Raw genomic sequence first — 25,797 nt, 5'->3', positions numbered from 1 at the left:
AGATTTATTATAATTACATATCTGCCCAAAGACGCTCCAGTACCAAGGGCAGTTTTAGAACCATCAGTGACCATAATTGGACGCTTATTTAATTTTCTAATTTGTAGCAATTTAACTTTTACAGATTTTTCTGGAAAACTAATGTTTCTATCTGTTAGCCACTTAATAATATCCTACTTCTTCCAAGAAGTATTTGACAGACGGTCAATTTGACGGGAAGGATACTTAGCGTTATCCATTACTACAAACGAAACTTTGGTAAGAGTTCTATCATCTGCCGAAAAAATTCTTCAAAAGCATCACTGTTCATATATTGGTTTAAAATATTAGCTGACTTTCTGGCTATTGGCTTAATTTAAAAATGGTTCAGACATCTCCGTCTCGAACAAACAATTTCTTTAGTATCAATAAGAGTTGTTTTTCTATCATGTTTTACCCAGTTGAATTTCAATTCTTTTAGAGTTTTCCATAGTTTTGTCCGTCCTATTTTAGAAAAATACGGGTGTTAATGGATCGCATCCAAATCTTTGGCAAGTGTGGGCATCTCTTTTTTAAAATAAAAATTTTTTCTTTTTAATTCGCTTTTAATTGGTTGAGTAAATTTAAATTTTTTTGCCACCTGAATTGTCCTTTGGAGGCTCGAATTTTATATATCGCTAATTTGCTTGCACCTGTCATATTACTTATCTTTTCGACAGTATCATCAACAGAAACCTAAGGATATTCCATTTTTATAAAATTATATATAATTACTTTCTTATTAACCGATAATGCACACTTTTTAACCGTTTGACAGATATAAACTTCAAACCAACTGCATTTTTTATAACTAAATACTTATTATAATATAAAATTATTCAAAATTCTGAATAATGAATCAATTCTTACTGATCAAAATACTAACTGGAAGTGCCTGTATAATACCTACCTTATAATCCAGCCCCATCGTTTTCATTTTTGTTTTTACCAATTAATTATAACCATTAGTGTCCACATTGGTGATTTCTAAGAAGTTAATGATTATAATGATTTAACCTTAGATCACATATTTTTAAAATCTAAGGATTTGCCCAATTTCAGTTTAATTTTAATGCAATAAGTATAATATTAATATTATAATATATTTTTTTAGTTAATCAGTGTTTTTTTCTTTCTTTGTCTCATTTCTTTTACCCTATTAGGGTGCCGTATTTGTAGCTATTTTAATTTCCATTCATCCATCTCTTCCATTCTTTTCTATTTCCTGCCAATATTTTCAAATCCTGGAGTGATTTTTGTAACTTTTCCCGGCTCTACTACTTATTGTATCCTTTTTTTTCTTGGTCTGCCTCTTTTTCTTTGCTTCGTGAACTTTTCTTGTAATTCTGTTATGTTTCATCCTCATTAGTTGCCCGTACCAGTTCATTTGTCTCTTTACTATATTATTCATTATTGGTTTTTGGTTGGCCATTCTCCTAATAGTCTCGTTGCTTAATCTATCCCATTTTGTCTTTCCAACTATCCTTTTTAGGTGTCTCATCTCCATTGAATTTCTCCTGCTCTTATGTTTTTCCAGAACTGTCCAGTTTTCACTTGTATAGAGCACAGTTGGTATCACTATTGTGTTATATATTTTTATCCTTGTCTCTCGTGTAAATTCTTTTTTTCCCAGTATTGGGGCTACCACATAGTATAACTTGTTTGATTTCTTTGCTCTATTTGTTATTTTGCAGTCTATTTTTCCGTCGTTAGTAATTAAACTTTCTAGTTATTAAGTCTGAGTTTTTACATTTTATCTTTATTTTATTATCTTCCTTATCTTCTTTGCGCTGACTATCATTATCTTACTTTTTTCCTCGTATATTTCCATTTTTAGTTCTTGTATTTTTTCAATCCATATATCCATTAGTTTCTGCATCTGGGAATCTGCTATTAGTAGTATGACGTCCGCATACAATGACGACTCTTTCGTTACCGGATGTAATCTATGGTATCCTATTATTGTCTATAGTTGGTTCTTACTCTAGTATTTCTTATCAATTCGTTCATTGCTATTATGAATAGCAAAGAGCTGAGACCCTCTTCTTGTTGAATACCTCTCTTCCAATTAAATTCTTCCGATCGTTCCCCTCTCCGGTTTGTACTCTTCCTTTAACCTCTTTGTAAGTACTTTCTATTATTTTTATCATTCTATTTGGTACATTTATTTTCATCAAACCTTTCCCTATAATTTGTTTTTCTATCGTGTCAAATGCTCTTCTTAGATCTATGAATGCTAATACTAGTTTCTCCCTGAGTCTATGCTTCTTTATATAAGGTTAATAATGATATATATGTTGTCATTTGTCTGTCTACCTGGTCTAAATGCCGCTTGTTCTCTCCCAAATACATTTCTACTTCTTGTCTTAGCCTCTTCTCTATTATTTTCGTATATATTTTAAAGCACACCGATGACAGACATATTGCTCTATAGTTAGCCAGTTTATTCCTTCTTCTCCCATGTATTTTACCATTTTCAATCTGCCTTGCCTATTTTTATGTTTGATAATCCTTCTATTACTTTTTCTCTACTTATTTGCTATAGCTCTATATTTTCTTCACCTTTTTTATTACATTTCATTATTACAATATAGTCGATTAAGCTTTTCTTATTTCTCTGTTCAGCCACAAATGTATCTTTGTCTTATTTAATTATAATTCCATTTCTATTTAATGTTTCTTCCCCATATTGTCCAATACATCCCAATCCCCTACTAACGTCCTTACCTAGTCTTGAATTTCAATCTCCTATTATTTTTTCCCTTGTCTCTCTTAATTTGTCTAATTTATTTTGGAGTTCGTTGCATAATTCTATCATTGTCTATCTTCATTAGCTTCTGTTAGTCTGTATATTTGTAATAGCCCTTCCTTGTCTTTTCTTCTGTTTCTTCTTCTTCTTCTCGTAGCACTACAACCCGGGATGGATTTTGGCTGACTGCACAACTTGCTTCCATCTTGAACGGTCGTCCATAATAGTTGGGTCAGTGGGTAGCCCCATTGTTCTTATATCTGACCATATATTGTCTCTCCATCGCATTCGTGGACATCCTAAGGGTCTTTTTCCTGAGGGGGGTTCCTCACATATTAGCTTGGCAAGGCGGTTATTAGGGAGTCTATGGACATCTATGGTCTATGGCCAGCCCATCTTAGACGTTGGGATTTAATCTCTTGGATTATATCCTATATCGCTCTATACATCTGCTTGACCTTAGCATGTGTTCTCATTTGGTATTGGTTGCTATTAATGTCGTGATAATGACCAAAGATTCTTCTGAAGATTTTCCTCTCAAAACATCTAAGTTTTCTTTCAGTTTCTTTGGTCAGGGTCCACGTCTTACACCCATACATGAGCACCGGTCTAATCACCGTTTTATATATTCTAATTTTTGATGTTAGTGTTAGGCTTTTAGATTTAATAGTATTGTGGAGGCTATACATACATCATACATCTATTTGCTGCCTGAATTCTTCCTTTAATCTCTTCCGCGATGTCATTATCTGCAGTGATTTTGCCCTATTCTATCTCGTCCCTTTTGTCTGTTGATGCACATGTATTTGGTTTTCTCTTCGTTTACCCTTAGACCAGTTTTCTTTGCCTCTACCTCCAATTTATTAAAAGTCTCCTTCACATTGGTGACTGTGTTTCCCACAATATCAATGTTATCTGCGTATGCTAGTAGTAATTTTGGTCCATTTACTGTCAGTAATTCTGTTTTAAGTTGTGCTGCTCTTACTACTTTCTCCAGGATGATATTAAAGAGGAGAGGTGACAGCGCATCTCCTTGTTTAATTCTGTTTAGGCTGTAATTATTCTAGATGGTACTGCTTCCTAGTGTGTTATCATTGATTCTATTCTTTTATTCACTATCATACCGACTCCTTTTTTGGCTCTGTGCGGTATTCCGGAATAATAGCAGCACATCGGACTGTTTAAGTAACAGTTTTCATCGCTAATCCAAAATGGTCGCAAATTCGTTAAATATACTATAGTCACTTTTATAGATTTACAACTAACAACAGAAACAAGATGTAAAGTAGATACCGCAATAATAACCATTACATATTCGAAATATTTTTAATGACCATTTTATGTACCCTGTAAATAATAATATAGACACCCACAAAAAAAATTTTATTTTGTTATTTTTTCTACATGTCTCCATATTTCATTGAATTGTTTTAATTTGTATACTATTCAAAACCCTTAAATTTCCATTGGACTATAACCGATTCTTTGTTTCACTGGATGGTAATCACCAAGGGTATATCAAATCAAAAATCGGATATTGGCGAGAGATAATCGGATCTTGCCGGTGAAATTACTATAAAATAATTAATGTGGTTGATTAATAAACCCAGTCGATTATGATGACTCTTACTACAGAAATTTTTACTATTGAGGTAAGCTTTAAGTAATGCTTGATTAAGTGAGTGAATTATTGTAAAAATTTTTCGGAATATATGCTAATGTAGCTTACTTATTAGCTAATTCAAATCATTTTTTTTTTATTTACTTTTTCATTACTATTCAATGGGATATGTGTTTTTAAAGCACTAGTAAAATGAAAATTATTTCTCTGCAGTGCGTATTCACCTGTCATTAAAGTAAGCTTTTGATTCGTAAGCCTTTTCGTATTTGTAGAAGTTTTTCTACATTGTCCAATAGCTAACGGTTTTTTTTTACCACTAGAACTAGTTGAATCATAAACATCTTTAAATCTTCAAATACTTTTTCATTCCATTCTATATATTTTCCAGACTAGATATTATATCGCTTCATCTTATTGTTATTTTAGCTTTCATCTTAATTTTATTATTTTCTGTAAATTATATCACTTGAATTGTTGTAGAACTTTAGAAGTTAGTATATTTCTGCTTCCATATTCGATATTATACCGCTTCATATTACTGTTATGTTATCTTCCATCTTAATTTTATTATTTTCGGTAAAATTTATCACTTGAATTGTAAAACTTGAGTAGATTTCTGCCAAATGCATCTCAGATTATCGATTCTTAGGAATTTCAAAAATTGAATTGGCGCATGAACTGTTGGTTAATGTCACCGATCAACACTTCCACTAAATTTTTTGTTGTGCAAGGTAGAATTTACTGATAATTTCAATCGCATATGTTTTCCGCCTTTATACTCTTCTTTTTAAAACTGGAATATGTGTAATAAAAAAGGGCCAAAGTAAGTCTGTATTTTTTATAAAAACGTTCATTTTCAGTTGAGTGAAAATAATCAATAGCTCCGAGGATTTCAGGGTCAAGATCAGAGCTGTCAGTTTTACAACGGTTTTACCTACATTCGGAGTATTTTGTTTCAGTTAAAGTTTTTGATAACTGCAATAATTATGGACGTATTATCTCTAAGTAAGCTGCGTATTTGTGTGTATTACTTGGAGTATTTATACAACATAGCCTACTTTCATATTTTAAATTTTGTGCTACTTAGTGTTCCAAAATTTTTCAGGAGCGTACAGTAGTAGAGTTAGGCGAGACTTGCCCGGTGCCGGACACCTAAAGCTTAAATAAAAATGCAATATTTTAAAAAGTAAACATGTTTATTGTTCGTACAAAAATTAATATTCACAAAATTCCGTGGTTAAACTTATCAAATTAACAAATAAAAAAAGTTTATTTTTTGTTGTGCTACAGTTGCCCAGTAACTGACACATTAGACACTTGCCCAGTACCTGACACATTAAAAACACGTTAATCGCATGGGTAGCATCATGAAATTCATTTTTTAAAATATTTTGTAAGTTATGTAAATATTTTTGAATTTTATTTGCTTACAAATGTTCATGTTACGCAATTTTCACACATATAAAAAAGTAGATTTTTTCTCCCGACGTGATTTTACTAACCTGCGTTTTGCTTTATGACAGAAACATTGAGGCATTTATCATGGACCACAGAAATACCCGTGTCATCGCAGTTAAACACCTTTGAGGGCGTAAAGTTAAATTTTGATAGCAGTGCTTCATATTTTTTGAAGAAGACTTGTGGTTTGTTGAAACCGACAGCTCTTTAAATACTTGTTGACTGTGGTTTTCGCAACGAAAGTTGGGATGGCAGCTCAAAAATTTATAGTAGAACTTGTCTCCTACAATCTTTTTTGTTTATTAAATTGGTACAGAAGTTTAGGTTTCTAGCTCTTCAGAAAATGTCTTCTTAAAATAACCCATAAGTGGCTTCAGATCCAAGTCCCCACCTCCTCTTAGCTGTTTGATTCTGTCTGCCAGCATGCTCTTTGGGACAAAAAGAAGCTTGTCTAATAGTCATTTTGTTTTCCAATACTTGCCAAAAAAAAAAAATAGAAATAGTGAGCTAGTACACAATAATTAGTGTCCGGTACTGTGCAATTCATGACTGTCCGATACTGGGAAAACGTGTTGGAGAGATGATTTAATGTTTCCCTTCCAAACTAATGTTTATAATTAAATATCAATTACTTCTATGCATTAGCTATAATATAAGTAGCATTAACGCAAACTACCATCACTCAATCTTCGCTTGTCCACTGCTGGACATAGATCTTGCTCATAATTTTCCATCTGTTTCGATCTTGTGCCTCTTGCATAAAATTCCTCCTTCTTCAAACGCCATCTCCGCGGCGGAGGTCGGCAATCATCATAGCTATTCGGACTTTTGAGACGGCTGCTCTGAAAAGTTCATTTGTTGTACATCCATACTACTCTCTCAGGTTGCGCAGCCATGACATTCTACGCCTCCCTATGCTTCTCTTTCCTTGGATCTTTCCCTGCATAATCAGTTGGAGCAAGGTGTATTTCTCTCCACGTGTAATATGTCCGAGATATTTCAATTTTCTTGTTTTAATTGTATTTAAAATTTCTATTTCTTTATTCATCCTTCTCAGAACCTCTTTAGAGGACAAGAGCGGCGCTCAGGATAAGAGCGGCGCAAGATAGACGGGGTTGGAAACATGAGGAAGAGGCCTATGTTCAGCAGTGGACTCTTGAGGCTGAATGATGATGATGATGAGAACCTCTTTGTTTGTGACGTGTTCTGTCCACGATATTTTCAGAATTCTTCTATACACCCACAGCTCGAATGATTTCAGTTTTTTCATTGTTTCATTTCAATTTTAAATCCCTTGTACATATAGCACTCTTCTCATTTTGTTGAAATTAGCTCTAGCCTTTTCTATTCTAATTTTGATCTCCTGAATGTAATCATTTGTGGAGTTAATCATTGTTCCCAGATATGCATATTTGTCCACTTGTTCGACGTTGGTTCCGTTTATTAGAAGATTCTCGTTATTTCTTTGAGTTTTCGATATTCTCATAAATTTCGTCTTCTTGACATTCATTGTTAGACCATACTCTTTTCCATACTTCGCTATTCTGGTCACCAGTCTCTGAAGATCTTCAATATTTTCGGCTAAGATCACAGTGTCGTCCGCATATCTAATGTTGTTAATGGGAACTCCATTTACCTTTATTCCAGCTGTTTCACCCTCAAGAGCGTTTTTCAGGATCTCTTCGTAGTAGGCATTAAAAAGAATTGGCGACAATACGCATCCCTGTCTCACTCCACATCTAATTTTAATTTCTTCTGACAGCTGTTCGTTAACACGTACTTTTGCTCGCTGTTTATAGTATAAATTTGATATGATCCTGAGGTCGTTGTAGTCAATCTTCTTTGATTTCAGAACATTCATTAATTGTTTATGTCGTACTTTATCGAATGCTTTATCATAGTCAATAAAACATGCGTATATGTCTTGATTGACGTCTAGGCATCTTTGTATCAGTATATTAAGTCAAAAAAGAGCTTCACGCTTTCCTAGGCCTTTGCGAAAACCAAATTGTGTATCATTAACGTCTATGTCCAGTTTGTGATATATTCGGTTATGGATGACTTTTAGTAGTAACTTTAGCACATGAGACATCAAGCTAATGGTGCGGTAATCGCTGCATTCTCTTGCGTTTTTCTTTTTGGGGAGACAAATAAAAATCGACGTTAACCACTCTTTGGGTAATACGCCTGAACTATAAATTTGGTTCAAGAGTGTCACTAAAACATTAATGTGCTTCTTATCTATAATTTTTAGGATTTCTATAGGAAGCATTTCAGGTCCAGGGCTTTTCCATTCTTCATTGTTTTTAATGCGTGTAATATTTCTTCTTTTGTAATATATGGACCTATTTCTTCTGACGTCCTTATGTGTTATAGTAGTCCCGTGTCTATTCAGAATTGCACGAGTGGGATTTTGTTTTCTTAGTCCTGCCAGTTCTTTAACTTTCTTGTATAGGTTAAACAGATCATAATTTATTTTGAAGGTCTTCGATTTCTTTGCATTTATCTTCAAAGTATTTTTCTTTTGCCTGCTTTATTATCTTCCTGATCTCGTAGTTTATCTCTCTGTATTTATTGTTGTCTTTGTTTTTCCAATTCCTATGGCAACGTTTTAGATCGTCAGTCCAACGTTGCTATTCTCTCTACAGCATCAGCCACTCCTGATCTTCGTTGTAGCTGGCAATTTGGGATCTTGGAACACAAATTATAAGAAAATAAAATCTACTTATCAGTCATCACAGTTCAGAAGCTTCAAACTTAGGTCGGTAAGCTGACAACGCGTCAAAAATATATTCCTCATTTCCCCACTTCCTTCACGGTGAACCTAAGTGGGATAGAATTTTTACCGCTAGAGTGCATCTGCTATCTAGCATACTTTATCGGAAACATACTCCGTCCGGTACTGAGAAGTAACCGGTACTGGGCAAGTCTCCCCTGTATCTTATCGTAATATTTGTTATATTCTATGACTTATGTCACTTTGTGATAGTAGGATAATCTTTGTGTTAATACGAAGAATTTGCTGCTAGGTTTTGGAAACATGTTTTTTTGGGTATTTTATTGCTACTTCATCCTTCGGTTTTATCTACTTTCTCTTCTTGTTCTATAGGTTGTTAATACAAAAAATATTTATACAAACAAGTTCTCAATGTGTTGATTATTTTAAATGTTGTTTTTTATACTTTTTAAGTCATTGTGATAAGCATTTTATGTCTGGTACTCTTATTATCATCTGATTATCTTAATTTTCGGTAATTCTTTCTTCCAGACATTTTTTCTATGTTGTGAAATTCCCTATTTATAAATAATAAAAAATAATTATTTTTCACTAGGACAAATTTTAACAAATCTATCCGTTTAAAAAAAAACGTTAAACCAATAAAAATAATCTTTAGGATTCAAATCGGGTGGACGAGGATGATATTCTATACTACTTATTTTACCAATTTATTGTCCGGGAAATGTCTGATCTAAATAATGCCGAACATTTACACCAAAATGAGCTAAAGCTCCGTTTTGCTGAAACCATATCCCATTAAAATTGGCTCCAAACTTGTTTTTCAGATAAGGGACAATTTCATTTCTAAGTAGCATTTCATAATTATCGCTTGTTAAATTTCCTTCTATAAAAAACGGCCCAATTAACAGTACCCACTTTACCCAACCTTACATTGTTTTAAGTTTTTGTGGTCTTTCAGTATGGTTTTCACGTATCCATTGTGGATTTGCCTCACTCCAATACCTTAAATTTTGTCAATTTACATTCTCACATAGTTTAAATATTGCTGTATCGGAAAAACATATCTTGTTAATAAAGTTCTCGTCAGTTACAATTGTATTCATCATAACCTCACTAAACTGTAATTTACGGTCGTACTCATCTTCGTTCAATTCCTGCAACAACTGGATTTTGTAGGGTTTAAATGAATTCTTATTACAAGTTTTGGGTCTACTTGTTCAAATATTATCTTTTACTTGTCCAGTTTCCTCAAAGCGCTTTACAATTTTTCGTACCGTCGCCTTATGATAGGAGAATGGTTTGGAAAAGTTACGTTGAACAAGTTGGAAACTTCACTAAAAGATCTTTTTCTATCGCCATAGTCCCTGATCATGAAAACAGTAATTCGCCGTTTTTCATAAAAAACTATCTTTATTGTAGAGCTTTTAAAAACACATAAAACAAACAAACTTCAAATTTTAAATCTCCGGTTTTAAATATTACAGAATAGGTGTACCCCGGTTTTTGTACAACTCAGACCCATCCATTTAAGAGATAATTAGGTGTTTTCAGACTTTTGGTCGACTCTGTATTCATGAATTTAAAAGCCTCATGTGACTCATAAAAGTCCACAACATTTCAAGGGTCTTCCGCTGTAAAAATGGAGTAAGGCAGGAAGACGGACTGTCGAATCTTCTATTAAACCTTGCACATAAAAAAGTAATTCTAGAGTTTAAAAAAGTAATCTTTTATAAATATATATACAAGAGCTCGGATATTCAGATGGTATCTACGTCATCTCAAAGCCAACGAAATACATAATGACCTAAATAGAATAGCCTAAACTTTTCAAACGACAAATTTTAAAAGTAATACATAAAGTAGTAGAGCAAGAATTACGGATGCGATAAAACGTTGAGCTGTATAGAAGTTTTGATACATAAAAGATTTCGTCAGTTAGAGCTAGAAAGAGGTAGTCAGAAAAGTTTTCGACCGAGATCGGTTGGACGGCGAACCAGAGGAAGACAGAAACTCAGGTACCAGGATAACATAAAATATATCAGAATTGAAGCATGGATATGAGTTTCCAGAAACAGGGGAGAATGGGAGATTGTTCTACAGAAGGTTTTGGCTCGTAATGAACTGATGATAAGGCCACTGATTACGGTGATGGCATCCTCGTAGTTAGCTTACTATTCCAGAATTTTATTATGTATCTATACCAAGCCATTTCCTTAATAATTACTTTATATAAACTAGTCATTTAATCACTATAGTTAATGAAATTACTTTATCACAATTAGATACTCTTTCTAATTCTTTTTGAACTAATAAAAAATTGTTATGAATTTGTTCCGCTCAAAACATGTTGTCTTTCTCATTAATTCGCAGTAAAAAGACAGACAATAAATACTCCTAGAAGGGTCCAGATCTTAAAATAGACTGCCACTCTCAAACACATGAGCTTACGCAATCTGCATATTGAAAAAATCTAATTAAGTGAAAAAACACTGATTCATATATACTAGGGGGACTATGTATCTAAACAACAGATATCTGCGTCATTTCCTTATCAGGATTATGGTCACGCTACTAGAGAAAGATCAGTGTATATTTTTGTTTAATGGATTAAGAATTATAGTATGTTATTTATATATATATATATATATATTTAAACCTAGTTCGTCACTTTTCAAAGATTAATATTTAATAAATTCAAAAAATGTAATAAAAATAAGTTATCTGTGTGTGTTTGGTAATTATTGGCTTCTGAGTCAACGTCCATTCGCCATCTTACCTTTATAAGATTATTTTTGTATTTTTTATGCAAGAACTCCTTGGTTTTACCTTCTCGTTTGTTACACGATTATATAATCGTGTTCCTGTTTAGGCTTTAATATTATACTATAATAGTAGGCTTTTACGACCCTGTCTATAATAGGTAATTATATTACAATTTAGAAATTGCAAAAATTTTTTGGTACGCCTTTGGGTTGGCAATATTTTAATTGTTTTAAAAGCAACTATTCAAATGATTTAAAAAGAGTAACACCAGTTTTTCTGATACATCTGGTGATTGACTGCTAGATGATTTTTTATGATTTTATGATTTTAAAAAGGCTTTACTCAAAAACAATACATAGAATCTCTTCGTACATTTTTCATAATGATTTCGTCGTGGCCTCTTGGCATATCAAAGATTGCAATACAATCGATTTTGCATCAACAATTAAGTGTAAGAAAGATTTGATCCAGTTAAGTTCCACATAATTTGTGTTGTTTGGTGTCAAGAAATTCTGAAAAATTTTGACTAAGGACGCACAAAATCCTTATATAATATTCGATACAATCAATCTACAATATTGGTACAAGAGACTAGTTTTGGGTATGCTCCAAAAGATGTTTCTAATGAACAGAATTCTACTAACTTTGTTCATTATCATCAGCATCTTTACTTCGAGAGAGTAGTATTGCGTCGTCTGCATAGCAGATTATTTTAAGTTGTTTTTCTCCCATTTGGTATCCTTTTTTAGTTCTTACTTTTTTTATTATTTCATCCATAATCAGGTTGAAAAATAGAGGACTCAGAGAATCTCCCTGTCTTAACCCATTACCAGCTTCAGTAGGGTCAGTTAGTTCTTCTTCTACTTTTATTTTGATTGTGTTATTTTGGTATATTCGATCGTTTTTACTATTCCTAAAGGTATCTCTCTTGCATACCATAAGTGGATAACGTACTTCAATTTGACCCGGTCAAATGCCTTCTTAAGGTCCACGAAACATAGATGTGGTTTGTTGTATTTTTATGATTTTTCTTGTACTTGGCTTATTATAAATATAGCGCTGGTGCATAATCTTCCCGACCTAAAACCCTGTTGTTCTTCTGCTAGTGTCATAAATTATCACTTTGGTTGTTAATTTGTAGTGTTTGTTTAATAAATTAATTCCTCTGTAATTTTCCGGGTCCGATTTTTCTCCCTCTTTGAAGAGAGGTATTAGGATACTTGATCTCCATTCTTGAGGAATTCTGTTTTGTTCTATTATTTTTTGGATTAGTGTTAGTAGTTATTTGGTCAGATCTGGTCCCTCGTACTTGATGAGTTCGTTTGGTATTCTGTCCTCTCCTGATGATTTTCTGTTTTTTAATTTCCTTAATGCTTCCTTTACCGGTTCCTCTTCAATATTTATTTTTTCGTTTGGAGTCACCTATGGTGTTGGTGGTTCATTATTGCCATCTATAGCAAATAAGGATCGAAACTAGTCTGTCCATGTTTCCTTCTGAATGTGTTTCGTTTTTATTAGTTTATTTATCTCTTTTCTTTGTTCTCTGATCATTCTCCATATTTCTTTCTGTGTTCCGTAAAAGTCGTGTTCCATTTGTTTTAAGAACCTCTACCAGTGTTCCCTTTTTAGTTGTCTTACTAAAGTATTCGTTTCATTTCTGACTCGTTTAAAGCGGTTGTATGCCTATTGTGTTTGTTGTGTTCTGTATTGCAAAAAGGTTTTCTTAATGTCTTCATTTCCTCTCTAAGCCATGGGGTTTTTTTATATGTTCTTCTCAATCAGCAATCTTCTGTGATATTCTTTTTTTGTATAAATATTCCGGGGATTCCGTATTTAGTCCTTCGACTGTGATTTTTGTTTGTGTAGGCGCCGCTCTTTTAGGTGTGCAGTATTTCATTATAATTCTTTTTTTTTACATAATACTAGGCTATGGTCGCTACCTATATCTGCTGATTTGAGGCATCTTACGTCGATTATTTTTGTTGAATGTATATCTCTGTTGGTTATAATGTAATCTCTCATAGATATTTGTCCACGGGTGTTATTGAATGTATATTTGTATTGATCTTTGTGGTCAAAAAATGTGTTGTTTATTCTAGGTTCATTATTCGTACAGAAGTTTATCACCAGTTCTCCATTTTCGTTTTTAACATTCTCGTTATGTTTTTGCTTAATTCCGGTATTATTTGATTGTCTATTCGAGCATTAACATCCCCCAATATGCTCATCTTCCCTCTGTCTTAATTTACTATTTGATGCAATTCGTCATAAGACGTTTCCCTTGTCGTTTGAGGCTTGTTATTTTCTGTTCCGTATACTCCGATGATGTTTAGGTCTTCCTTCTCCATTCTTATCTTGATATGTATTGACACTGATGCGATTTTGGTACCTTTGGTGTATTAATAAGGCTACACCTTCTTTGGCCCTGTTTTCTTTTGCTGACTGAGTGTAAGTGTAAATTGGAATAACAAAATGTAATGTGAATACTTGTTTGATTAAACACAAAAGGAACTGTCCCCTTAGTCACTGCGATAGATCAGCGATATAAGACAACCACCAAAATTTATTCAATAAAACAAACGTTCTTAACAGTACATCACACTACTATCTACATATATCAGAGTGGCTATCGAAATTCAAAACAGATGATTAATTATAATTGTAAAGAAAAAACATTGTATCTAAATACTCAGAGCTATGATATAAAACCTCTCTAGAGATGCACTGAAAAGTTCAATAGTAATTTTGACTAACCGATAGATCCTGGCAGACATACGAATACTATAAATAGCATAAATACTATTTAAGTGTCTGAAGACCAATACTGCGTGATACAAGGTTTCGTCTGCTGCCGTATCGGCTTTGATAATGTCTACAGTAGTTGCGTAAACATCAGGAATAAACAATTTCGGAACATTTCATATCAACACCGATAACAATGTATCATTACAAAACACCTACTGATAAAGCCTACACACAATCCTAGATATTTAACACTTTTTACAATTATTTTACCATCCAAAGCTACCATCTTATTTTTAGTAACTAGTAACTCCTTCTTCAAACCATTCAAAATATTCTGTTTTTGTCCCACTACGCTTTAAGCATTTTTCTTCATGAGCATATTTATGTAATATATTAGAAGAGATACAGGAAAATTATAAAATTTTTTAAAACTTTCCTTGTATAATAGTTGAGGTAGTAAAAATCTAACGTTTAAATTTATTTTAAAACCACATTAAACCACCTATCATTTTAAAAATAAAAAATCAGAAGGTGACATGCGTCACGAGGAGGTCAAGATCCAACTAACTGTTCTTGTCGAATGCTGTACAAATCGTCTAAAAACCTATCAAGTCTACAAATATTTATATTAATTTTATAAGTTTGATCTAAGAGGTCATTCGATATGATTGTTTACAGAATGGCAACCATCGGCGACTGCAAAATACAGAGAGCCCTTGCATTTCGACTTCAACCACCGCGACGAACTTGTCGTCCCTTGCTGATTCGAACTCCGCCATAAACCAGAAAAAAATGAACAAAGACACCAACATCCGGATGGCGGCTCAGGAAATTGAGCCTCTCCAGAAAGTTAAAGTAGAAGCGCCCGTTCCGGAAGAGGAGGAAGAAAAGTTTGACCTCCATTTCAGAAATATTAAAACACAAGTAAGTAATACTATATTTTATGCCCTTTCACTTTTATTTTACTACTTCTCTTCAAGCATTTTTATGTCTACACACGTGATGTAATGATTTAGAATATCTCTAAATCTCGAGATCGATAGTCTAAAAGATCTTTTTGTTTAATTTCATTTTTCGTTTCACCTTATTTATTTTCACGTTTGTTTTGTTCTGTTTTCTTTCCATAAATCAATGGTGCTTTTTATTGCTTTATATGAAATGTCATTCAAATCCTTTGATTATTTAACTTTTGGCTTGTATTTATGCTTTGAATTAAGTATATATAATTGCTATATAACATTTAATTACTCTCTCTCTCTCTCTCTCTCTCTCTCTCTCTCTCTCTCTCTCTCTCTCTCTCTTTGTAAATCATAATTTTTCTTTACTTGTTTATAACGCCTCCCTTACATTTTCTTCTGATGCCTTTATTCTCCTTTAGATCTCACAGCGTATTTTCTATAATTCTTCTTAATATTCTTATCTCCGCCAATTCCAACACACTTTGTGTTTTGGCTGTGTCTTGTCTCGTTTTCATTTCACCTGATTGTTAATATGTCGGTCCCGCCATATAGTATTATAGGGTATTCTGTTAGTCCATCAGCTTTTTGTATTGAATTGTTTGAATTTTTTTGTTTTCTCTGCAGGTCTCTGTAGCTGGTCAGTGTAATTCCAAGGTATTTTACTTCCATTATTTGTTTCATGCTGACTGTATTATATTAACTTTGGGCTATCAATTTTGCGTCGTCTGCACAACAGACTATATTCATTTCTTTGTTACCAATACTGTAGACTCTTCTTTTGTTGACACTTTTGATGTTGTTATCCTGTCATGCTGTCATGATTAAATTAAAGAGTATATTTATCAATAAGTCCCCTTTTGTATAATGTATGACTACAGGTTGGGTAAGTTATAAAACTATTCCAGCTTTCTTTTCTATTATAAGAGTCTTACTCTGTTGAATGCTTTCTTCAAGTCGATCAGATATAGGGTGTTATGAATAAAAACGGAGTATAAACTCCGAACATGAGTATGAACATAAAGTATAAGTTTGTATTCGATTTTATACAATTAGTTACAATTAGTGAAAGCAGTGAAGACGAAAGTAATAAAGGTTGTGAATCCCAAATGGAATTTGTGCATATGTTACGTGATTTCATCTCCTAAAATTATTGCATTTGACCTCCTAAACTCATTTTTAGCAGTGTGACAACTTTGTGAGTTGTTCCATATCCGTGAATCATGGACAGATCCTGGCCAGTTCTATAGGCGAACAGAAATAGAGGAATTACAGTATTCTAATCTTTTTTATTTTTCAGTAATAAACATTGAACGAACAGTTCTGTTATTCTTTCTATCTTCGACCAATTTTAGTGCGAGTTTTATTAATACCCAAGATTTTCATCAATTCTTGTCATAATTCTGATTCAAAATTTTGTCGTTGATCAGAATGTAACTCTAACGAAACTTCATGTGTTGAAACGACGTGTGTTATGAATGCTTCTGCCACTGCTTCTTTCTTGATTAGGAAGGGGTGCAATTTCTGGCCATTTTGAAAAATAATCCATTGCGACCATTAAGTACTTGTTTCCTTTCTCTGTCATCGGAAGTGGATCGAGAATATCCTGAAAGTCGTTCAAACGGCTCTCCGGAAAGATATTGTGCCATTTTATTACGACTTCTTGTTCTAGGGCATTTCTACCTTTACATAAATTCGCATTTCTAACACCAGTCTTCTACATCTCGGCGGCAATTGATCCAGTAAAATATGACTCGAACTCTGGCAAGTGTTCTTTTAACTACAAAATGTTCTCCAGAATGGCTGCTATGAAGTTATTGTAACACACTTTTAATGTGTGATTTTGGCAGTACCACTTGATGAACTGTAGTACTCCATCGGGACTTTCCCGGTTCCGATATGATAGACCATTGCAAAGATACAGAGATTTCCATTGAGCACAGTACGCCATTATAGTTCCACTGTATTTGGTGGTTTCTTGCCAAATAGGTCTTACTCCATTTTTGAGCCATTCTCGTATGACTCGTTAAAACATCTTTCTTTTGACTCTTTTTAAGGTTATCCAGAAAAGTCTAATCATTATCTTCATCCTGTTTAACTGTGGTCCTCAGGAGATATACTTCTTCGGTTACATTCTCTTTCTCTTCAAGCTGACAGTTACTTTGAACCTATAATCAATTCAAAGCATCTTGGAATTCTTATAATTATTCATTCTGTAAAATTGACACCTGTTCTATTAACTCTTAACTGTTCTATTTCAGTTTTACTAATCGCCAGTTACCCCTTCAAATGTGCAACTTTAGATTCCAGAGTATGTTTTTCACTTCGGTGGGCCTTTGTGGGAAATCGATTCCGTGGAGACATATATCTACTAGTATTTCTAGTAGAACTATGTGACGGGCTTCTAAATGTCGATCTGGGCGACCTTCTGACCTCATTATTTGGTTCTTCTGTCCTTAGGACAGAATACTCCGGTTCTACCTGGAAAACGATAAGTATCCATGCTGTTTGATCATCAAATGCAAGTGTTTTAAAATTTTGCTAGTTCTAATTGTACCTGGTTCAATTATGGAAGATGATGAAGCTGTTTGTTCAGATTCGACGTTAGTTGCTAAAACAATATTAGATAAAGAAGCTTGTTGGGCTGTTGGGCCTTGGGCAATTTTTCCTTCTAACTTAACTATTTGTCTTTCTAAAATAGATTTTAAATCGTTTTGTTGTTGTATTAAATCGTTTTGCTGTTGTATTAATTGATTTTTTAAATCGTTTTTTATATATTTTGTTGTTCTACTATTTCATTTTTTATTTCATTCTGTTGTTCTTCTAATTTATTTATTTTACTAGTAATTTAGCTTACCTCTAACTGAGAATTTTTGTGAATTTGAGACAAACTATTTATGATTTTTAACTGTACTTTTCTACGCCCCTACTTCTCCTCTTCTTGTCTACGCTTCTCCTCCACCTCCCTACGTTTCTTCTTTAGCTCTTCCTCTTCTTGCCAACGTTTTTCTTTATCTTTTTGGCTATACTTCTCCTTCAGCTCGTCCTGTTCCTTCACTTTTAAAATCCATGCGGGGGGTCCGGACGTATCCATTTTATCAAAATGAATAGATCTTGTACTATTAACGATTACTAAATATTTCTTTGATTCCACCATCATCATCATCTTTGGCTCAACAATCCTGTGGATCCTGGCCTGCTCGAAGATTCGTCGCCATTTTATTCGGTTTCTGGCAACATGTTGCCATCTTCTGATCTGTAGTATCCCTAAGTCGGTCTCAACTTCATCTAACCACCTAATTCGCGGTCGGCCTCTGGTTACGACATCTGATTCTTTAAAGAGTTGATATAAACCAAAATTATATCTTTTGCGCCACTGCCCTTGGTCGTTTTTTTTTTTTGATATTTCTTGAGTGGAAATGTTTTTGGAGTCCATAGTATGCCCTATTTGTAAGGTTTATTCGTCTTTAATTTTTTTCACTTGTTTTGCTGGTAGTATTTACTAGCGTGCCAAGGTTTCACTGTTTCTTGTTCCTCATTTGCTATAGGATCCTGGAACCAACATGTATCTGGTTTTGTCTTCATTGATGACTACACCGACCTGTTTCGCCGCCGTTTCCAATTCTAGGAAACATTGCTTAACGCCTCGCTTGCTACGCCCTATTATGTCAATGTCACCAGCGCATCCTAAGATTTGTATCGATCTAATGTTAATAGTACTACCGTCTCTAATTCGTACGTCTCGGACTGCCTTTTCCAAGGCAATTTTAAATAGGAGGCAAGCCAGGGTATCTTCTTGTCTGAGTGCATCCTTTATCTCAAAGGATCAAGAATTTTCTCCCTGTATCCTAACGCTGACATTTAATTTAGTAATTGTCATTTTCGTTAATCAGATGAGTTTTTCTGGTATACCAAACTCACGCATTGATTGGCATAGTACCTACTGTTCTCTTACAATGTATGCAGCCCTGAAGTCGACGAATAGGTTATGGGTTTCAATGTTAAATTCTAATTTTTCTCGAGGATCTGTCTTATTAAATGAATCTGGTCAGTTGTTGATTTTTCTGGAGTAAATCCGGTCTAGTATTTTCCAACTATGCCAACTGTGTAAATTTGTATCCTATCGTAGGAAACATTTTTGCTAGTATTTTGTAAGCAGTTGTTAACAGGGTTATACCTCTGTAGTTGTCACACTGGAGCTGATCGTCTTTTGTTATAACGAACATATCACGCCTTGAGACCATTCACAGGACATGGTCTCATTTTGCCAGACAAGAAGTAATAGTTTATGCAGTGGTTCTAGCAGGCCGTCGCCACCATTCTTGTAAATGTCACGTCCTGAGTCGAATGTCACGTCATTCACGTCATTTCACATGACATTTTACGTCAAATGTCACGTCCTGCGTCGAATGTCACGTCATTCAGGTCATTTCACGTGACATTTCACGTCAAATGTAACGTCCTGCGTCGAATGTCACGTTCTGAGTCGTCTGTCACATAAATGTCACGTCCTATCACTTTCTACGGTTAGTGTCACGTTCTGTTAAGCACTATATGGAAAAGAAGAAGAATTGACAGTTCACATTGGACGATGACAGAAAAAGAATTGACAGTTTTCTTCTGTGTCGCCACAGGGCTACTAAAAAGGGGTATTAAAAATTAGATAATGACAACAGATCGTCGGAAACCGAACAGAATGGCGATGAATCTTGGAGCAGGCTAGGATTTACAAAGTTTGGAAATCCAGTTTTGCAGCTACTACTTTTTGGGGCAGTTTAATCTCAACCGTAGATTCTCAATATGAAGAGAATAATGTTTTATAGACGCATAGTTTGTCATAGTATTTCAATTTAATATGGTTCCTAAAATTATGAAAACTCTAGTATAGCATCTACATTTATTTAAATTATTTTAAATTAGTAAAGGAAGGGATTGTTTACTTTCAAACTGCAACAAAAATTTGCGACTGAGCTATATTAGTGAATCTGGTAGCCATGATTGATCCAGTCATTCCGGTCAGAACTAGTCTATGTGCTATTTTGATATATTCTAAGAAACAATTCAGAATTGTTCACGTTATCTTTGTAAGACTTGGAATATGTACTATCGCAACGTAGTATAGTTCTGCGTCGAGAGATATTGTAATTGACTATTATGTATTTATACGGTGACGTTTTTCGAAGTTTCCCTAATAAAAGTAGTTCTGCATAAAATAAAATCAACCGGAACGAAAGTTGCGGAAAATTTTGGAACAAATGTCCAAATAATAACTTCGTTTTTGCTTATGGCTACTCAAAAAAATTATGGATAACAAATTTTTAGCGTTAATCAAAAAATCGTCTGTAAAAGCACACAAAATGAAATTGAAACTTTGTGGCACACTGTAGAAATAGAAATGGACTTGTCCATAAAAAGATCTTACTAATCATTTATGGATAGATGGTATTATTTAGTTTTATTATAATCATTACTTTTAATAATATTCAATTTTAGCATTTTAGTTTAACCTATTAACATGAACATGAATATCTAGAGGTTTTAGACATACCTTTTTGAGAAGCACGTGTTAAATTAGTTATTCAGCTATCTGATTATGGAGGGGTCAATATATAATCAATCCAAACAAACTAATTGTCAGTTAAATTGCCAATAAAAAATAAATCATCTATTGATAGTAGTGCCAGTTTATTTGCCGTGCGAAATTATTACAATGTTGATTAGGTCTGATACACATGTTAATATTATTGTACCTATTGACACTCCAAAACCAACTTGGACGTTTAGTCAGGTGGATAGTATAATATTTTGAAGATTTTGTGAAATTGTAGTTTTTTATCACGTTGTGTTGTTTTGTTTGGTTTTTGTTTTTGTGATGGACTAATCACATAAAATAATGAGAACAGCGGTAATAACCTTAATTTTTGTGATGTATTAACAATACAATTTCTACGAAGATCATTTTATCGATTTTTATGATTTTTACTTAAGAATGTTTTAATAAAATTTAGGAAATTCTTTATCGTCCTCTATAGTTAGCTTCTTTACAAGTTACTTGGAGCTATAACCGAATCACTGCTGTAAATGTTTCAGAATATTTCTGCACTAAATTTTCTTATAATTTTTCTTAGAATATATTTCGTCTTCACCCTTTTCCCATTATGAGCATACAGAAAGGTCTCGTTTTATGCGGTGGATACGAGAAAAGCGCATATAAAAAAATTGCATAAAAAAAGACATCACTTGCCTTGAAAAAGTAGGGATAAGAAAACCAAGACAAAAACAAAAAAGTTTCCAAAAATTAAAAGAAATAGGGAAATAGAGGAAAAAGGAAAAGAATTATTTCAGGATAAAACTGGTCCATATTTCTATTCGTTTTTGTGGCTATTTATATTTATCCATATCGTGTCGATAAACAGGAAAACAGGGGAACCTGTTTGTTTTACTAGTATTGTTGTTGAAAGTATACTAATTATTACTATTTGAATGGAAATAAGCCACAACTAAAGGTTAAAGTACGTTTATTGACGTTTCAATTTCCACTTCGCCAATTTTCTATTTGCTGGATATGACAATCCATCTAATTCTGAATCCGTACTGCTTCCATTTGTGCCCATTTTCATCCTCCTCGATTTCTACTGCGTCTATATTCTCACTTTCACTTTTTCTACTTTCCGACTGTGCCGAACTCTCACCGTGTTCTTCTTCTGAAAATAGTGTAAACCTTCTATCCAGGTTTACACTATTTTCAGAAGAAGTGGTACACTTGTGTAGAGCTATTCCAGCGTTCGATGCAGCTACATTTATGAGACCAATATCTGGAGCGCCGCTTCCAATAATAATAATAAAGCTTCCAATAAACTAATTATTTATGCATTTAAACTTTGTCTGCAGGTGGATCTTTTTCTAAGTTGTCTTGTTCTAAAACGTGTTTAAATCAGCTTAATTTTTCAGTACTCTTCCAGTTTAAATCATAATGTTTTTCTATAAAGTTCTATCAAACTACAACTGCTCTTTTTGTTTTACTTGTAAAGTAAATCTTTGCCTTTTAAATCACGTGGTATAAGAGATTTATTTATTAAGAGCGGTTTCAACATTCTATCTCCTGATGTATTGCTCCTGTAAGTATGTAATGACGTTACTCGATCTTTACTTGCTTTATGTCCACTTGCAGTTTTTTCATCCTTTGCGATGTAAGTACGGTTAGGTTTGACATAGATCCTTCTCCTTTTCCTAAGCAATTTATAATTGCAATTTTCGTTTCCAACGAAATTGATTGTCTTTGATGTTTTTTTTTCTCCATTAGACCAAATAAAATCTTAAAAAAAGAAATAAAAAAGTTAGACATACGATATTGAAATGGCAAAAACCTCTTCTAATGAAAAATAAAACTTTACGACACGCACTTGAAAGGTATCAGCAAAATTTTAAACAACTTATTATAAAACGAAGCACCGCTAAGGGAAAAATGATTTTAAAACAATAACAGGTTATACCTTTCAATGCGAAACTCGCCATGATGTATGTAATAGGGACATCATGTAACAAGGGAATCCCCGAATTGCAAAGGCTCACTTTACTGACATCTGGATGTGAATAGTAAATATTTAATTATAATAGTTAATAATTCACTTCATTTCACTTTTCCTTTAGGTTATTTAATTTAATAATCGATTTTGGTCGACTGCTCCGTTAGAACTTTTACTGAGCTACTAACAACTTATTTATTTATCTAGCTTATTTACATGAAATGCATGTTAATTTTGTTTTTCTTTATTCTATCTATATTTCTATATTTCTATATTCTATTATATCTATATTCTATCTATATGTTAATTTCTTTTTCAGTTATTTGCTGCAATTGCTGTATCCTGGGTTTCTTTAATCATAGGATACTCCACTGCCTATACTGCACCAGCTCAACTTTCCCTTGAGAGAGATTTTAGTTTTTCAAGCAATGAGGTAAGTCATAATATTTATGAATTAATAATGTTATTCTAAAAACCGAAGTTATCCAATGCGGACGTAAACCCGGAAAATCACAGATATCATGTATGTCATATAGAGACTCTTTCATTGAAAATTGCTGGTTTTAGAATCTCCCAAACATTTTCTATGAGATTAAGATCAAGAGAATTACCGGGCCAGTCCAAGACAGGAATACCACTCTCAACCAGAAATTTTTTCAATGATTTAGCAGTAGGTATTACTTGGTGCTCCGCTTGCATAAATATGCATGAATCATTATTACACTTAAGGTATCAGTCAATTCTTCTATATTGTTATATATTGTTATATATACGCATTACTTCAAAATATAATGCAAGGAAAAACAGAAGGAAAACTGAATCCAGGCCGTAGAAGAATGTCGTGGTTGCGTAATTTGAGAGAGTGGTTTGGCTGTACCAGTAATGAACTCTTTAGGTCAGCTTTAAACAAGGTCAGGATAGCCTTGATGATTTCCAATCTCCGATAGGAGTGGCACAAGAAGAAGAAGTTATATATTGATCTTTTCGCATTCCTTTAACATATGAAGTCTGCCAAGTCCCTTACCGCTAATGGTAGACCATTATTTTTGTTGGATGTTCTACAGTTTTAACAACACATTCAAGTAAATACTTCTCTCCAGGTTATCGATACTGTCTTTATTGGTTAGTATTTTAATCATCTTTCATCACTGAAGCAATCCTATTAAAAAAAGTACGAAAATAATTTTATTTTAATCATCTTTCAAAATCTATATAAGTCTCAAACCTTTTTCCAGTCTTCTACAGTAAAGTCCTTATATTCTTTTGCCGAAGCTAGTCTTTTTTACTATATAACTTCTGGGAGAAGAGGCTTTCCAAATGGATGACGACTTTTGTATCCCAATTCCATTAATTTTCTACAAACTTTATGCACTGATAATCAAACATTAAATTAAGTAAGCTTTTGCTTAAGGTTAGGTTCTGTAAGTTTCGTGTAATAGTTGTCTTGGAAACGTGGATCTTGGAAGCAATTTGGCGTTGGGAAAGATTTCCATGAATTAAATCTCTCACCAATTTTTTAGGTGGAAGATCTTTTTTTCTATGTCTAAAACAAGGCAAAATTGAAACACCATTTTAAGAACAAAAATTTTTTTTTCAAAATAACCTTAAATTTAAATTAAATAAGTAGTAAGCTATAATAATATTTAGAACAAAACCACTACGATGCACGCTCTTGATAGAGGCGGTCTCTGCAACTGCCGTACAAGCATACATACGTGACTGACCTAACGCTATACGCGGCGTACGGCATTTATGAAAAACCACCGCCTAATATAAATAAAATGAGGCCTTATATAAATAAATGTTACCACAGGGCTATATTTACACTAAAATAAAAAGGCTTGACAAAATTTTATGATTTTCAATTAGTTGTCAAAATTTAACCAAACGGGAAAAAGATTGTAGAATTGTAAAAATAGAAATAAGACGGTAAATTAAAGGATTTTTGAATAACTTTCAAACGAGCATTGGTAAATTATAATCCATTTAGTAGATTCGAAAATACAGCCTTTTAAAAATAGCCAGTTTTTCTAAAATCGCATTTTTTATAAATTATAAACTGATAGTACTTTTTCCTGACAATTTCAAATCGCATAAAAATTTAAGTGAACGTAGTTCTATATGTATACAACAATGTTTACTTATCGAATTTCTTGGCCCGGGCCTCATTTTTTAACTTCAACTTTTTAAATTTAACTTTTTTTTGACCTTATGAGCTTTTTACCTTATGTTTCAATAGTTTTATCTCTGAGCCCAGTGGAGATATATGCTACAATAAGTTTAAAATTATTTTTACGGTAAATACAATGAAATTAAGGGAAAATTTTGCAAAAAACAAGCAATTAAACCTTTCAACGTGAGGTTAATCCATAAAACTTTCAATTTTGTTCAATAAACCATCATATTGTTTTAATTTTATTTAAGTTGAGAAAGTACATCGCTAAATAATGTAGTTAATTTGATTGTGTTTACTGAAAAATTAATTTATTAATTTTAATTAATTTATTAATAAATTTTCTTTAAATCAAGTAGAATATTAGTTTTATAAATCAAGTTTTGTGATACTGACGTTCCTAGCCACATGCTTGCTAAAGAGTACGCTATTCACCGAGCATACAGGGTGTTCCAAAAAGGTATGTCATAAATTAAATCACGCATTCCGGGGACAAAAATAAATTGATTGAATCCAACTTACCTTAGTACAAAAGTGTATACAACAAAAGTTACAGCCCTTTGAAGTTACAAAATAAAAATTGTTTTTTTGCATTATCTCCTAAACTACTTGACATTTTGTAATAAAAATGGACACGTTACTTTCTTGTTCTAAGAGCATTTTTCATACAAAATAAACAACAAAATCTAAGCGCACAGAAAAATTTTAAGGGGGGTGTGAAGCCCTAAACCCCCCCAAACTTTTGAGTACTTTCAAATCAAATGAATTTTGTGGCATCATTAGTTTAACACATTATTTTTAAAACTTTTTTGCCTCATCACTTTTTTCAAAAAACAGTTTTGATTGAGTTACCGCCATTTTCATTAATCTTTAAAAAATTACGTGTAACTAAATAAATGGCTTAAATGAATTAACAAGTACAAAAAATGTCTGTAACCTCTATAAATATGATATTACAATAAATGTTCAAAATGACCCCCATTTTCTTTAATACACATTCGGTATCGTTTTAATAAGGAAAACCGAATGCGCTGAAAAATCATATTTT

At 33.1% G+C, this 25,797-nt stretch overlaps 1 protein-coding gene across 3 annotated transcripts in view; it reads left to right on the top strand.

The window, feature by feature from the left end:
• LOC140452560 (facilitated trehalose transporter Tret1-like) overlaps positions 1 to 25,797 on the top strand; it is a 75,441-nt gene that overhangs the window by 37,846 nt on the left and 11,798 nt on the right. For all 3 annotated transcript variants that reach the window (XM_072546889.1, XM_072546890.1, XM_072546888.1), the window contains 2 exons: positions 14,773 to 15,018; positions 22,896 to 23,009. In XM_072546889.1, coding sequence (XP_072402990.1) covers positions 14,887 to 15,018; positions 22,896 to 23,009 — 246 coding nt within the window. In that variant the 5' untranslated portion in view covers positions 14,773 to 14,886. The remainder of the gene's footprint in view (positions 1 to 14,772; positions 15,019 to 22,895; positions 23,010 to 25,797) is intronic.

This window comes from Diabrotica undecimpunctata, chromosome 10 (genome assembly GCF_040954645.1).
Source record: "Diabrotica undecimpunctata isolate CICGRU chromosome 10, icDiaUnde3, whole genome shotgun sequence".
In the NCBI taxonomy this organism is placed as follows: domain Eukaryota; kingdom Metazoa; phylum Arthropoda; class Insecta; order Coleoptera; family Chrysomelidae; genus Diabrotica; species Diabrotica undecimpunctata.
The sequence above is the reverse complement of the archived record's forward strand: the minus strand, read 5'-3'. Positions and strand labels throughout refer to the sequence as shown.